At 37.6% G+C, this 17,229-nt stretch overlaps 1 protein-coding gene and 1 long non-coding RNA gene across 10 annotated transcripts in view; one reads left to right on the top strand and one right to left on the bottom strand.

Moving 5' to 3' along the window:
- LOC145680198 (uncharacterized) overlaps nucleotides 1-17,229 on the bottom strand; it is a 490,330-nt gene that overhangs the window by 148,655 nt on the left and 324,446 nt on the right. The window contains exon 4 of one of the 8 annotated variants that reach the window (XM_081750475.1): nucleotides 15,904-17,214. The exons of the other annotated variants lie outside the window; for them this stretch is intronic. Coding sequence (XP_081606601.1) covers nucleotides 16,893-17,214 — 322 coding nt within the window. The 3' untranslated portion in view covers nucleotides 15,904-16,892. Of the gene's footprint in view, nucleotides 1-15,903; nucleotides 17,215-17,229 lie in introns of those variants that run through there. 8 annotated transcript variants of the gene reach the window in all.
- The window catches only part of LOC145680202 (uncharacterized), a 31,569-nt gene that overhangs the window by 4,024 nt on the left and 10,316 nt on the right, over nucleotides 1-17,229 (top strand). The window contains exon 1 of one of the 2 annotated variants that reach the window (XR_014130620.1): nucleotides 1,987-2,064. The exons of the other annotated variant lie outside the window; for it this stretch is intronic. This is a non-coding gene — a long non-coding RNA (uncharacterized LOC145680202). Of the gene's footprint in view, nucleotides 1-1,986; nucleotides 2,065-17,229 lie in introns of those variants that run through there. 2 annotated transcript variants of the gene reach the window in all.

Below are 17,229 nucleotides of genomic sequence, written 5' to 3'. Positions count from 1 at the left end.
ATTGAATTTTACGTACTTATGTTCATACACAATGCATTTACTGTATGTTACAGCACACAATTACCGCTGTGAGAAATTAAATTTCTGTTACCTCTCTGTAACGGACACCTCTCAATAACGGACAAATATTCATGTCCTATTGGTGTCCGTTATTCAGAGGTTTCACTATATTTTAATTTGATAGGAACTAGAAAAACTAACATATTTGTTTTTTTTACATGACATGACTGCCATTGCCGAATATGAATCGAAAATTATGTCAAAAAAGATTTTATAAAAACTGTGAAAATAACTTGAGATTAAAAGAAATATGAAAAAAGATTAAAGGAGTGATTGAGGTTGTGGCAATTGTACAAGTCTAAGCAAACAAAGTAGAATATGTGGTTGGTTTTCTATACTTTGGTACTTAGTATTATTAAGAAAGGTACGAAATGTAAACGATAAGTGAGAAGTAGTGTGTGAAATGGTGAAATATCTTTAAGGTGATGGTGATTATGAGAATCACATTTGTGGATCACTTAATGAAGATTTATAAGGAGGAGTTAAATGCTGAGTATTGCATTATATGCACCAGAAACATGAACATTACGAAAAGACGACGAAGTATATTCCGCTTGAGTTCTCCAAAACTTGTATGTTCAGGACAATGGAAAAATTTGGCTGATTGGAACAATCTTCTAACATAAATAAAATAGTTTGTTTACGTGTTTGTCTGTCTGTCTGTGCGCGGCCTGGGGATCAGACGAGTGGACCGAGAGTTACCAAAATTTGGTCACGTGTACCTTGGTCCAGGCTCCAGATCAAGACAAAGCGTTTCTTTTTTCAAATTTCGAACCAGGGGGTTTTCAGGGGGGTGTTTACCAGAACCGGCCTGGGAACCAGACAAGTTGACCGAGAGTTACCAAATTTTGGTCATGGATACCTTGATCCAGGCCCGAGACCTCGGCAAAGAGTTTTTTCAAAATTCGAACCAGGGGGATCTTACGGGCGCGTTTACCGGGAAATGTAAAAATAGTAGAAAATGACCGATATTAATGCCGAATTCATAGTTTTCGCGGTCGCTGAGATTAATGGTGACACTTACATTAGCGATGACTTGCAAATTCAGCTACATTGCATGGGGGCTCGGGGTCAGCGGGGAGGGGGGATACCGAGGCATGTAAAAATAGCACCAAATGACCGATGTTAGTGTGAAATCCATAGTTTTCACGGTCGCTGAAATGTATGGTGATACTCAAACAGGCGTTGACTTCGAAATACAGCCCACATACGAAGAGTGAGTATATTTAGCTAGTAACTAATAAAACGCATTACAAATAATAGGAGAATAATTAATAATTAGTACATTGTCGGAGAAGAAATTCTACTTTTGGTGACGTGGTAGAAAGTGTAAGTGTAAGTAAAACAAGAAAAGTAGGGAAATATAAAATAAATGGATATTATTAATGTTATAATTCCTACATGAAGACGAAGTTCCTTAAGGATCATAGTACATACTGTTATGAAACGAGGTCAGAGATTTTAAGAAAAAAATGTATACGAAAATAGAATATAAGAGAAAAGCAGGTATGTTACAACTCCTTTTTTTTAGTGCTCAAGGTTAATTTTAAAAGAGAAAAAGGACCTTGAAACAGACCCTAATAAACAGTGATATAGTTAATATGTTTTTTTTTTATCGAAATCTCTAAAATGACCTGTCAAAATGGCAGAATAAAAAATAGGTAATACATGAACTAATGGGACTTTAAGTATTAAAACTACTAACGGGATGCATGACATAACTGTAGTCACGTAGTTTAGTATCTGAATAATTAGGTGAAAATCTTATATAAAATAATAAAATTAGAATGGGACTGTGAGATCATCTTTGGTCTTGAAGACTACTGAGCAAAGCAATCTAAAAAAAAAAAAAAAAAAAAAAAAAAAAAAAAAAAAAAAAAACTGTGCTTTAGGGGAGAACAGCCAATTTACTCAGATACAGTAACAGTCATGTGCAAAAGACAGAAACTTGGACTTTAGTCTAGAGGTTCATCTATTATGTATATATATGTTTCTTTTCTTGAGGTATGTAAAATTTAGATAGAGTCGAATCTGAGCGCAAGTTACGGTTTCCCTGTGTATATTCATTAGTATAATAAAGAGTTGATAGCAGCTCTTAGTAGGTCCCCATATTGTAATTTATTTTGCAGTTATAAATTGTAATTTGAGCAATTAAAGGCAATTTGTTTTTTACTTGAATCCCATAGAAAAAAGAATAAAACCTGCCTCACATATTTAGATTGTTCAGTCAGGACAGGTTAGAATACTGTTTTTTTGTGACTCAAACTTTACTTAATGCAATATCTACTCTATAAATAACGCAAAACATTTATTTTTATTAATCAATAGAAACTTCTAAATATCTAGCAAGTGACCTACAGTGATGGAAGAATATATTATGATTAATGGTAGTGGTAAAGATAGAAACTCAATCCAGCTAGCTAAAGTAGATTTGCATTTACCTCACAACTTCGACGTAAACTTAGTTCGGGTCTATAATAATTCTTTCTCATAATCATTTCCCTCAATTTTTACATGCAGAAGACATTCATGACCAGTGCGATTTAGGCAACCCTCGCCTAATAAAATATAGCCTAATAGTATCCTAATCTTTTAAATTTAAATTTATGTTTAACTGATTCGATTTTGAGTTGTCTTTTAAGTTTAGCGTCCATTTCAGCAACGTGGTTACATGACACGTGGATCTACAGCTAGGAATGGCCAAAATTCTCACGGGATCCAGATTCCAAAAATTTATTTTCCGGAATCGGAAATTTTCCTTTCCAGATTTCGGAAACATTCTAGAATGTTTCCGAAATCCGGAATTTTTTAAATTCCGGATTTTCTCCGATATCCGGAATGATTACGGAAATTAAAAATTTCGGAATTGGCCATCCCTAATCCAAACCACATATGAGGTACGCCAGAAATTGAACCCGGATTTTCCACGTCAAAGGCGCGTATGTTAATCGTTTAGCCACGAGAATGCTCTTCTGTTTAACTTAAAAGTATTTTGTATAGACAAGACACATATCAGAACATGGATCACATCGATCTCTACAAAACAGCACGGTTCAGGGGAAAATTGTTATGCGTAGTTTTCGAGAAAATGACGGGGGCAAAGTAACTTTTGTGTCGACTAAAAACTATGACGTTCATTCCAATTTGCTGTCAGAAGTAATTTATTTATTTATTTATTTATTTATTTATTTGCTGTATAGCTCAGGGGCGGATCTAGGACGGACTTCTGGGGGGCGGTGGGTTGTAATACTGCTACTTAGAGCTACTATTAAGAGTTCCAAACTCTGGGATTTCTTTTATTTTTCCTCTTCTAAGGGGTGGCAATCGCCCCGATCTCCCCCTGGATCCGCCCCTGGTATAGCCTATGGGGCGTTCAGAGCACAAAGGGAATCCAGTTCAGTTACGGGAGTTGTGAGAAAAAGAAGCTGAAGTTTGCACAGAACCGCTTAATTACATAAAAAAGTTTATACTTGTTTTCGTTACAATATAAGAGTTGCATGTCTGAATATGAATCTTTCGGAAGCTATAAAACGAGCTTCAGATTGAGATCTTAACGATGAAATATGTCCAAATTGACCACAGCTGGACATGATTTCCTTGGACACTGAATGCGCCATATGTAGCAAAATCCACGGTTAACCACCAGATTATGTAAAGAGATGGCATGGGTTAATGAAAACTTGACCCACGACCCACTGACTCACCACCCACCATGACCCACTCTCATTCTCCACTCACCAAAATCCATCGTCATCAACTTTGACCCGTGATGCACGCTCTCCTCTCAACTGAATAAAAAGATTACACTTTAATGAAATAAGACTGTGAAATTATCACTAAGGTAATCGGAGTTTGAATTTCTACGGTCAATCGCTTAAGCACCATTCTGTTGTAATATCAGTGGATCTGACTTTTACAATATGAAATAGTACATACAGTATTTGTCATGAACCATATTACGATGAATTTCAATTTAATTATCATATATCTATAATTATTTTCTTGTTGAATTGCAGATACTTTTAGGTGGAAAATAGAATGAAAATTGAAAGTGTCCAATCAAATTAAAGTGTAGCCCAACGTAAAGGAAAAAAAAACTGTAAAATTCAATTGTATTTCGAAAGCTAAGTAGTAAGTCCTATTGGTATTTTTAAAATTACAAATATCAACATCTAAAAGTGCCTGAAGTTCTTTTTCAATAGATATACTCATCTCAGGTAAGTAAATAGAAACAAATGAAAAAGGAAGAGAAATGGAGGCCTTAAAAGTAAAACGTAGACAAATTCACCAGAGTTCAGAAGATGTCTACAATGCACTGAGCAGCACAATGCAGTGGGTCATAAAGGGTTGGTGGGTCAGAGTGGGTAACGGTAGGTTCGGTCAGAATGCTCACGGTGGGTCACGTCCTGTTGACCCACGACCCATTGACCCACTCCATTTCTGCAACACATAATGCTTCAGCTATGCTGAGCTGTTCTGGATCAGTTGTGCCTAGCCTCTGCAAGAACAGTCCATCCGGAACACCCAATTCTCTGCATATTACTTCTCTACAGCACCAAGAATACATGACGTACAATAAGAATTCGATCTAGGCGCGATTTCTTGAACAATTGTTTTTTGCAAGTATTACAATATAATGAAGCAGAAACAAAATTTCTTCCAGATTTTTTTTTTTTCGGGGACGCGGAGGCACTGCGACTACTTTGATACCACCACAATTATGGACGTTACAATGTGCTTCTCTAATAGAAAACGAAGCTCAAGGAACAGAAATAAAACTTAGTAATCTTCGAATCTCCCTTCAAAGGAGACAAATTCTTATGATTTTGTTCGTGCATATAAATCAGTCGGTTCATCCATGAAACCAATAATAATTGGTTTATTTCTCTCCCTCTATGTAACGAATCCTTATTGTGCTGTTTAAATCTAGCTAAGACCGCAGTTTATTGTCTCAGCTGGAGGGGATGGCGTGGAGAACTGGAAGGAACACTACAACACTAATAAAAATAATTTGTAAATAATAGGTTCTATTACCTTTATTTGTCATAACTTTATAATACATTCAATTACATTGACCTTTTTAGTTTTAGACTAGCTTCACGAGACTAAAACTTTTCTAAAGCACATACCTGACGACAAGAGCGCCGATTTCTCTGTATTTTTTGGGGGAGGGGTGCATTTAAATGCAGAAGGTATATATATATATATATATATATATATATATATATATATATATATATATATGAGGATTTTAAGACAAATTGCATTCAAATTATGCCAAATATTGTATATTCATAAATACAATAGGGGGCCCACATGAGCTTTGGAGGGATCCCGGCCCCCCAGGATCGGCGCCCTTGCCTGACGAGTTACAGCGATTTAAAGGAACACACCTACAGTGTTTTTTCCAGACATGTTTTTGGGGTGCACTGTCCCCCCTTCGGAGCTCTGAGAATGCCCCCCGGAGGAGACCAAAATAATACATCTATAAAATTATAATAAATAGAATAGTACTGTGTGAAAACAATATGTGCCCCTCTGAATACTAAGTATGTCTCCAAGGAATATTTTTGTCTGAAAGAAACACACTGCACATCTATCAACGTAAGTTGGTTATAAATCTTCAAAAATTATCCTAAATATCAGATTATAACAGAAAAGGCGAAAAATATACGTCAAGAACTGAGGAAGTGTGAAGGAAGACTACAAATTTCTCCGAAAATTATTCTTGTTAGGAAAAAGGTCAGGGAAAGAAAAGAAGAAAAATGATAGAAAACAATGCAATGCTTCGCTCTAATTGGCATTACAGTCTTCGTAATTGTTTGTTATTTTGTTGTTTATTGTTCTACGAGTATAAACTAAAGTAATATTTGTTTTAATCTCTATGCGTGTTTAGTAATGTTTTGCATATATCATAATTAACCTGCACCGGTACACAGTATATGCAAGTATACAGTCAACTTGGAAGTTTGGTCTGTACCGTAAGGTTTTGAAATTGTTATATAATCTTCAAATAGCCTCAGTGCTAAATTTCAAGTCAATCAACTAAGCTGATGGATGTCGCTAGCTCGCTTGCTACTCAATGATTTAAATCAACACTATGTTGTGCATAAAGAAGTGCTTGAATAATGTCAGAAATATGGCAGGGAACTTGAGGTAGTTGTTGGGCCAACTTGCATAAAATAAAATAAAATAATTTAATTAGTTTCTTAAATGGGTAGAATTAGATGTTTTAATGAAACACAAGTTGATCCTATAGTGGCCAGTTGTTCAAAAGCTGGTGTACAAAGAATTAGTAGGCATATCTATAAACTAAGAGAGATCTAATTTTATTTTCAGTTGAAAAATAAATAAATTCAAAAGGAACTATTGAAAACACTTTAATATGTCATTCAATTTTGCACCTCCATTTTTGCTGTCGATTGTAAGATATCAGCATATCATTAAAATACTATTTTAAATCTCGTTAAGAGAACCAACATCTGCTATTAGTAAACGTACTAGCATGGGCAGTTATCTTAATGGCATTTTAATTAGTTAAATATCCACTCAATATTTAAAGAACTGATACCACAAAAACTCTCAGTTTCTTCCTTTCTGCTTTACTTTATATCAATCACCAGTTTTCTACTTTCAGATTTATTTCCTTTTCCGAGTTCTCTATATCTCGAATCAAGTAGCATCCTAATTGCCTCAAGATATGAGGAGCATTTGAAGCCTAATTGGCTGTGCTAAAAATTAAACATAAAAGTCAGGACTTCCACGCCAAAGGCGTACATATCAGAAGGATATGGAAGGAAGACCCCTACGAGGAATCGAACACGGAACTTCCACGCCAAAGGCCTGCGAGTTTCATTCCAATCGTTCCAGTTCTTCTAGGCTAGCCCTAAGACCTAACCTATAGGATTTTATCAGGGGATATGCCCCCTCCACTCTCGCCAAGTAAACCAAGAAAAATATTTTTAAATTACTTTCGTTCTTTTTTTTTTTCTTCTTTCAGTCACCTCCCTTACGGGAGATTTATAAAGGAAGTCCCAGCCATTAGGGCCTTGTGGACTATGTCACTATATTTGTTTTAATTATAAATTGTTTGAAATAAATAAATGTACTAAAATGGCACGAGCCAAGATGGCCGAATTTGCCTGTTTTAAATAAAATTATTTATCACACTATTAATGTAATAATACAGAAGGATAAGCGGCGCATGAACATATTGAAAATGTAAAACAGTATATGAAAATTGTAACAAATAATAAAATTGTCCAAAGTGATGAATTGTAAATAGTTAAATAAAAAAAAAATGATAGTAAAGCTTTCCAATACTTAGTATTTACAGCGCCTACTTTCGTTCTCAACCATTAAAATATATTTCTCTTACAATCGTAATGGTATGAAACAATGTACCATTAATAAAAATGTGTTAATTTCCTTGTTTTTCATGTGTGCTACATATGGCTCACAGGGCCTAGACGTAAACTTGTTCTTCTGAGATCAATGACATCTTATTGACAATTTTCAAGCTAATGATTAAATATTAAAAAAAAAAAAGAAAGAAAAAAAAAACAGGAAAATGTAATCACCGGACTGGCGAACGCGCAGACTGATAAAATGTCTCTCAGCTATTAACACTGGCGCTCGCTTTCAGAAAAGGTAATTTTCTTGCAATACTTTTGTAGAACTGATAGAAAGACTGAGAGACAGAAAGCAAATTTTTCAGTATTACGTCCCACGTTTATGCCGGCTAGGCTAAAGGGGACAGTGATGATGAGAAATGAATGCAATGCTGAAGTGAATAAAGTGGGAGGAAACGGGAGAACCTCTATAAAATCCACACACACGGTGTTCGACCACAACAAAGTCAGCTTGACCAAGATGGGATCGAACCAGCGACCCCACGCACCAGAGGTGAACACTACTTCTGAGCCTAGAGACAAAAATGTTTACAAATATAACAGTAAATGTGCATGACACATTAAAGATTTATAAATACTATTAATAATGCACTAATGCATCTTTTTCATTATATTTTATAGATTACAGAAAAAGCTAGTTAACTTCTTAACTCTATAAAGTTATCTGCTGGTGGCACAGCACCGAATTTATGGGCCAACACTAATGATTAGTGCAGTGCTGTACCGTGGAAAATCAGCGCCCTGGGTGAGAGTATACGACGGCGCCTCCGTACATATGAATGAGGTCAAAAGACCAGCCGCGAAACTCCACCATGGTTGGCACGAAGCGTAAGAAAATTTTCAAAATTAAACTCTGCTTTTCCTTGATTCTGAGGACTTTTTATTACTTTTTTTTCTTCCATTTCATATATGTGCACATGCATTCTCCTAAGATGAGTAACATTATAGGATCACTTTCTAAAGCAGGAAGAGGATTTAAGTACGTACACTCATGTCCAAAATGATTGTCGCATATCTATAACCGTCTTCTTGTAAGAATATAATTTGATAATGATTTTGGAGCGTACTTTTGATACTGATACTATGTGTATAATCGGGAAATGTATATTTGTGATAAATTTCATAGGAAAAGAATTATAAATACGAAAATTAGAATGAGCAAAACAAAATGTTGCTAAATGAACAACAAAGTTTTATTTTAGTTTTATTGTTCTTGTTTACTGCTCTTATGACACGAAATTTGCCACACACATGTCTTTGCCGATTATACACATACTAACATCATAAGAAATACCGGCCGAATTCATTATCAAAATATATTCCTACAACAACACATTTATAGACATGCGACAATAATTTTGGACATGAGTGTACATACTAATAATATTCCAAATAAGTTTTCCTTTCTCTTTTTTCTTTTTTCTATCCTTCCTAATTTTTTGCCCCCTTATTTCGGCGCCCGGGTCGTCGCCCCGCACGGCACTGGATATTTCATGTATATTTTCCGAGGGTTGCCCTCCTGAAGTTGGCTAATTCTCTCCCCGGGCTAAGAAAAAAAAATGCTATTGTCAATATACCAAGATACTATTCCAGTGCAGCAGGATCACATTTTGATTTTGCCCTCCCGGACAAAACGTTCTGGAAGAAAGCTTGTCAGTGATGATTTTAGAAGTTTTCTCTGGGGGGGGGGGTGATTTTAATAAATGAGTGATGAAAGTGGTAATGCGAAAATACTGATAACGCAGTAGCATTGTCCACGAGATGGAGACGAGACGAAAAATAATGTTTTCTCGTCTCGATTTGAGAAAATTTTCTATCGTCTCGTTTCCTAATTATGTCCTGATTATTTTCTTAATTTCTTTAGAAGTAATTAGAATCCTTCCATGTCACGATACATCAAGGAAAGGAGTTATATAACAACACTAAACAAACATTATTTTTAGAGTATATTGTGTAATGATTTCCGTATCTTTAAACGTTGATAAAGCTTCTTCATTGTGTTCGTATAACTAACTAACTAACTCTATGGCCTATGGAACCCGGAGGTTCAATGCCGCGTTCACAAAAGCTCTCCACTGACTTCTATTCTTAGCTAACTGGATCCAGTTTCTACTTTGTATTCCTATCTCTGCGAGATCCATCTTAATATTGTACTCCCATCTGCGCCTAGGTCTTCCTAATGGTCGTTTTCCGTTTCGTCTTCCAGTCAAGACTGAATGCGTTTCTACTTTCTTCCATCCTAGCTGCATGACCTGCCCACCTAAGCCTTCTAGACTTGATGACCCTAACAATGTTTGGTAAACCGTATATATTATGCAGTTCCTCGTTATGAAGTTTCCGCCATTCCCCATTCCCGTTCCTCTTGGGTCTGAATATTCGCTTCAGGATCTTGTTCTCAAATACTTTCAATCTATGTTCTTCCCTCAGAATAAGCGATCATATTTCGCAACCATACAGAACAACAGGCATGATTATCGTTTTATATATTATCGTTTTTATACAATATGCACAATACAAGAGGAAATAGGATACTAGACTATGTGTTGTCTTCGCTCGATAAATGTATTATCACTCCATCACTTAATCTGTTCTCTTCTGATCATGAGAGCTTGGAGGCCTTATTCCACATAAAAAAAGTTCACAGAATAAATAAATATTACTCATCTAGTAAGCATCGAGCTCCCCTGTGGAGGAAAGCCCCTTGGGTTGACATTAATCGTGCCCTATCTCTTATTCCATGGGACATTCTTGAAGTGGGTTCTGTCAATGAAGCCCTGGATTTCCTCAATGATATTGTACATGCAGATTGTGAAGACTTTGTTCCTAAAAAGAAATGTAAGTCTAGTAGGTACCCTCCATGGTTTGATTCGGAGGCGCGATCCGTTTTGAAAAACAAAAAACTGTCATGGTCACTGTGGAAGCAACATCGAAATGAGAATACATATGAAGGGTAAGGGGAAAAAAGAAGGAATGTCACAAAATTGCATTTTCGAGAAAACGGCGTTTTTAATACTGAAAGCAACGTGAAAAGAATAGGGCTAGTAACATTTTTTGCCCCTTTTTACATGTGTATTTCTACATCTACACATGCATGGCATATACAGTCAAATAGTACCAAGAGTCACCAACAGATAGGACAAAGCATCCGAAAAAGCACGCACATGGACATTCCTTGTTTTTTCCCCTTACCCTTCATATAAGAAATTTTCTGAGATAAGACGTTACTCAAAACAGTTGCTTAAAATAAAATATGAAAACTATATTGCCAGTATAACAACTGATATTTCTACAAATCCAAACAGATTTTGGTCCCTCATAAATTCAAGAAGAAGTGCTTCCCGCATTCCTGAAGAAATTTTTCACGACTCGATTGTAGCAACTGGTGAAAATAGAGTTCATATTTTTAGTGATTATTTCTACAAGAATTTTTGTGTTCAGACTACTCCTACCCCGCTTCCCCCTGTTCAGCAAGTTTGTTCACAATCGTTGTCTTCACTCAGTACTTCTCCTGATGAGGTAAGGCATCTTCTTTCTTCTTTACCTTTGAATCGTTCTCCTGGTCCTGACAATATCAGTTCAATCTTCTTACGTAACACTACAGAATCTCTGGCCAACCTTTTATCACGATTTTTAAATAGATGCTTTAGTGAAGGTGTTTTTCCTAGATCGTGGAAACAAGCTAATATTGTACCTATTTTGAAATCTGGCAGCGCGAACCATGTTTCATCATACAGACCCATTTCTCTCTTGCCCATCCTTTCTGTGGTGTGCGAGAAAATAATCAAAGATAGATTGCATAAATTTGTTTCACCCTACTTAGATCCTGCTCAACATGGCTTTCTTCCTGGCAGTTCTACTCTCACAAATTTATCTTTATTACTTTCGGAAGCAGTTAAATCTCTGTCCAATAATACGCAACTTGATGTAATCTATCTAGACCTAACTAAAGCGTTTGATCGCATTGACACTAAGCTTCTTCTTCATAAACTAGCACATAGATTTAACATTCACGGGAACTTCTTCTCATTGTTACGAGACTATCTCACCGAACGTGAACAACGTGTTGTTCTCTCTGGATCTGCTTCGAATTTTGTTCCTGTTCTCTCTGGTGTTCCGCAGGGTAGTGTTCTGGGCCCACTTCTTTTCCTTCTCTTCATAGATGATCTCCCGTCTTATCTTAAGTTATCTAATTCCACTTCTCACCAAAATTCTTCTCTGCTCTCTCTTTGCTGACGACTGCAAATTATTTCGGGAAATTCGGACAGCTCAAGATGTGATTGAACTGAAAAAAAAAAAAAAAACTCTCAGATCTGGACTGGTGTAGCATGTGGAATCTAAAAGTAAATCCCTTAAAATCTTCTACTATTACATTTTCATTAAAGAAAAACAAAATCCCTTCTACCTACTTCATTGGAGATGATCCTATTGCTAAAATCTCATCTCAGAAGGATCTCGGGGTTCTGTTCGACGAAAGATTTCTGTTTACTGATCACATTGCTGCCATGGCCAAGAGTGCTATGCGATTATTAGGTCTCCTGTACAGGTTTACAGAGATCAGGGATGTTACAGCCTTAAGTATATTCTATAAAACGTTTATTTCAACCAAAATAGAGTACTGTTCCACCATTTGGAGTATGGCTAGCGTATCAAATCTCTCTCGCATTGACTCAGTTCTAAATTTCTTTCTTACCATTGTCAGGAAAAGAATACCTTCTGTACGCTGTTTAAGTAAACCTGAATTGTTGACTGTTCTTGGATTCCGTACACCTTCATCTCGTCGCATGCTATTTGATATGATGTTTCTTCATAGAATTCTAAATGGGAAACTTAGAACTGAAGAACTAATCTCTAAGTTTAATATTCGGGTACCTGCAAGAAGAACTAGAAATAGTGAACTACTTCATTGCAACACGCCTCGATTATCAATTATTCAGCGTTCTTTGTTCTATAGACTGGCTTCTGAATTTAACTCCATTGCTTCTGACGTGGATATTTTTAAATCTGAGAATGTATTCCGACAGGAAATTATTGCTACACTTATGGAACCTTAGTTTTATTTCAATTTGTTATTGCTACACTTATGGACCTTTATACAAGGTCTGTATGATAAGTAATGAGACTCGCCGCGCCGCGGCGCGCGTGTCGCTGGAGCGGGTTTGTCGGTGATGGAGGATGTAGGGGGGGGGGTCCGAGCAAAGCAACGCACCGCGCGTCAGTTGGCTCCGAGCCTTAGTGGAGCGCGGACAAGCCTTGGACAAAGCCCTTGTGAACATTCTTGTCACGGCGGAAAATCAACAAACATGGAGGGTTCCATCGAACAGCGTTATGCGATCAAATTTTGCGTTCGCCTGGGGAAAACGGCTACTCAGACGCTTTCTCTCATCACGGAGGCCTACAAAGAGGAAGCCCTATCCAAAGCCCAGGTGTTTCGTTGGCACAGTGCGTTCCGGAACGGCCGGGAAAGCGTTGAGGATCTGGAGAGGGCTGGACGCCCGACAACAGTGACTACGGACGAAACTGTGGCAAAAGTGAGGGATCTCCTGAACTCAGACCGTCGATTATCGTTGAGATTGATTGCTGATGAACTCGATATGAACCACACAACAGTGCACAAGATTGTGACGGAACAATTGGGAATGAGAAAAATCTGTGCGAAACTGGTGCCGCGAGTGTTGACTGACGAACAAAAGCAACGACGTGTTGATTGTTGTCAGGAACTGTTGAACCTCATGAACAGTGACCCTAACTTTGAAGATGACGTCATAACAGGTGACGAGTCGTGGGTGTTCCAGTACGACCCTGAAACGAAACGTCAAAGCGCGGAGTGGCACACTCCTGCGTCCCCGCGCCCCAAGAAGGCCAGAATGTCGAAGTCAAAGGTGAAAACAATGTTGATTGTTTTTTTGACAATGTGGGGGTGGTCCACAAGGAGTTTGTACCCCAAGGACAAGCCGTCAACGCCGCCTTCTACAAACAAGTCCTTGAGAGACTGCACAGGAGCGTCAAGCGGAAAAGACCGGCGATCGCTAGCCGGTGGAAGTTGCATCACGACAATGCCCCTGCCCACACCGCCTTCTTAGTGACCTCCTTTTTGACCCGGATTGGGGTGGAAGTCCTTCCACAACCACCCTACAGCCCAGATGTGAGCCCGGCCGACTTCTTCCTCTTCCCGAAGCTGAAGCCACGCTTGAAAGGAACCCGTTTTGCAGACGTCACAGCCATCCAAGCAGCCGTGACCACATTTCTAAAGGACATGCCGGCTGCTGACTTCCAGGGGGCGTTTGCAGCGTGGAAACATCGATTGCAGAAGTGCATCGACGCAAGAGGAGAGTACTTCGAAAGCTTTTAAGTCCCTGTACAGATCAGATCAATAAAACAATGTTTCCAGACCTGGTCTCATTACTTATCATACAAACCCTGTATAGCTTTTTGTTTATACTTGTTATTGTTAATTTTATATTCTATGTTATGTAGTTTCAGTGTAAAATGGCTGCCTTGCTGTATCTGGAACTTTGGCAAATAAATAAATAAATAAATAAATATTTTAAGGTTCAAATTCCTCGACAGAATTCGCGACGTCAAGATATTTTGAACTGAATAATAACACGAATTCCCTGCTTTTAGTTGACATTTAATTTCTTCGTGAATATGATTTTTATCTGTTAATACTGATCCTAGATATTTGAAAGTATCCACTTTATCAAAAGTATTATTTAATATTTTAACGCACCCATGATTTGCCGTGTTACGGTCCCGACGCACTTCCATGTATTTAGTTTTTTTTTCTGCATTTACTTCTAAACCCAATTCACTGCAAGCGTTTAATAACACCTCTGCATTTTATTGCGTTCGTATAATCACCTTATGTATTTTATAGTTGTTATACTCTGACTCAGTGCCACTAAAATTGAGAAATTAGAGTGATTTAGAAAAACAGACTCGGGTGAACTAGTTAGCGTCTCGCAAGCGAGAGGAGAATAGTCTTCTTTCTTATCTATAGTGTGAAAACTATCTCGTCTCATTCTCGACAGGATAAATTTATTGTCTCATGGGCAAAGGGCAATAGTATAACCTTGATTGAGCATGATGGAAAAATGCTCTCTGGGCAATTTTGTAACTGGGAGAAATTTCCCCGGGTCCCCTAAAACTATTACAGGTCAATTCTATTGATGAAACAGCATATATGACGGCTTAGATAACATTATTACTGTTAAGTATTCTGCCTTCAAGCAGATCCTCATACTAATGAGGTTTTTTTAAATTTTTTTTATTGTAATAATGAGTCTGGAAATGTTTCTCCCACGTTTCTCGATCTTCAGCTTCCTCTTTTAATTCCCAATATTTTCTTTCATTCTTCAAATCATCGATTAGTTGTGTTCTTCCTATTTCTCGCTTCCCTTCCACCTTTCCTTCTATGGCGGTATGAAGAAGACAATTCATTCGCAAGACGTATCCAATCCAATTGGCCTTCCTACGAAGGATATTGGTTAAAAGTATCCTCTTCTATCTTATCCGCTTTGAAACATCTTCCTTTGTTGCTTTCTCTGTCCATTTTATCTTCTTCATCTTCCTCCAACACCACACTTCGAAGCTCTGTAAATATTTCCTCTCTAACTTCCGTAATGTCCAAGTCTCGAAACCATACTACATACAGTTTATAGAGCTTGACCAACTTCTTTCTTAGTACAACATTAAGCCTGATAGATAAGATATAGGTTACCAAACGAGATTTGAAAATGCCACCACTCTATTCAGCCAATAATATGTTAAAAAATTTACTATATCCCTAGCACCACACCTGGCAGACCCTATATAGGTTAATAGTTGGTCCTATGCAGGCTAATGGTGGACCCTATATAGGTTAATGATGGGCCCTGTGTAGGCTAATGGTGGACCCTATGTAGGCTAATGGTAGACCCTTTGTAGGTAGATATTACGTAGATTAATAGTGGGCATGGATGGAAACTGGATACTGCAGAAACACTTGTTTCCTACGAAGTTTCATTGGCAGTTATGATGGATGGCAAGTGCGCAGCAAAGCGACCGATTTCAAAGCGGGCCAACGTTGGCAGTTGGTTAGTTTATCGATACCCACTGTTGGGCCAACTATATTTTGTCTTAGGTTTACGACAAAACCTGTAAAGTAATTTCATAAACAATGTTTGTCAACAAAGTTGATAATTACAGTTACCTCTGATTTGATCCCCGACCAAGTAAGTTTGTGGTGGACAATATCACGTCCCTTTTCTGCCACTTGCATATTCCATCAACGCTTCCATCATCATTCATTTACCTTAATTATAATCTCCCTTAGTCGAAAGGGCATAATACCTTAATATTAAACTGTAACACTGCATTTCGTTTCATTTCAAAGTTGATGAGCATGTTGTGTAATCTGTCCACATTAGTTTTAAGCTACTTTCTGTCGAAGAACGTTTAGCAATATAAGCTTATTTAATAATAACATGTTTTTCCACATAGAAAATGAAAAACAAAGGACACATAATTTGGGAAAGTTCAATTTTTAGAATGTTAACAATGTTTTCGTCTCACTATAGTCCAGAAGGTATAACGTTGTTGGCTTCCCGCGCTTGGACCTGTTCGTCACTGAGGGTGTGGTAAGAGTATAGCCAATCATTATCCTTCAGATATGCCTAACTTACTCATCGCAAGGTCACTCAACCTCAACCGTGTACTGCACTCAGCGAGCCACAAGTAACCATGCTGGCAATTCCGCATAAACGTACGACCCGCTCGGGAGAGTAATACTCCCGGAAGTACTTTTTCCGCGCGCTACTCTAGCCAGCTGTTTTACGCGCTATCCTAGCCAGTTGTTTTAAGTTGGTCACAAAATTTATATCATGAAGTACAAGGTGAACAAAACGAGCCCTATATCATGGAGTACACGGGCATAAGTACTACAACTACTTATCTGCACAAAAGTAAATAAATCACTTTTTTAAGTATTATTTTCATATTAATTTAATTTAATAAGTGTTATAAAAATGTAAAAAAAATGTTAAAAAAAACTTTCCTCGGGCCGGGTTTGAACTCACGCCAAAAGAGAATTTCATTACCAACATATAGCGCTAGCTCACTCGGCCACGAAGGCCCACAGCAGCAAGGGTTTTATTTCTGCTATTTTAATGCAACGTGGCAAGAAGTGGATAAAGCAAACCAATCAGAACTTTCTCGTTTCTACTTCCGGAAGCATTACTCTCCCGAGCTAGTACTATAAACGTCACTACAAATTTTCGCGGGAAGCCAAAGACGTTATACCTTTCGTACTATAAGAATAGATAGCACGTTGGTCAAAGCGGAGTTCCACATCGCAGCGTTGGTAACGTCGCTTGAAGCCGATTGGTCGACGTATTCGTTGAAACAAACGCACGACTGAATTACACAACACAGAATAAAATTTTAATTTAAACTACTCCGCGCGTGAACCCAATAATGATATTTTAAACTATGTTTAAATTTGAAATATTTCCCACATTTTTCACAGGAAAACGCTTTTACATCTGTGTGAACATATTTCAGGTGTCGTCTGTAATTGCGTACATCACTAAAATTTTTTGAGCAAGTTTCACACGAATAAGGTCTCTCTCCCGTATGAGTACGCATATGCATCTTTAGATCATACGAATTGAAGAAGAACTTCGAGCAGACATAACACAATTCTCCTTCCAAACCATGGGCTTCTTCTGTCGTCTCTCGATTCAACTCCTCTTCGTGTGAAACTCTGGAAACATAATAA

Source organism: Thermobia domestica, chromosome 3, assembly GCF_964235325.1.
Source record: "Thermobia domestica chromosome 3, izTheDome1.hap1.1, whole genome shotgun sequence".
Classification (NCBI taxonomy): Eukaryota; Metazoa; Arthropoda; class Insecta; order Zygentoma; family Lepismatidae; genus Thermobia; species Thermobia domestica.
This window is presented reverse-complemented; position numbering and strand designations above follow the sequence as displayed.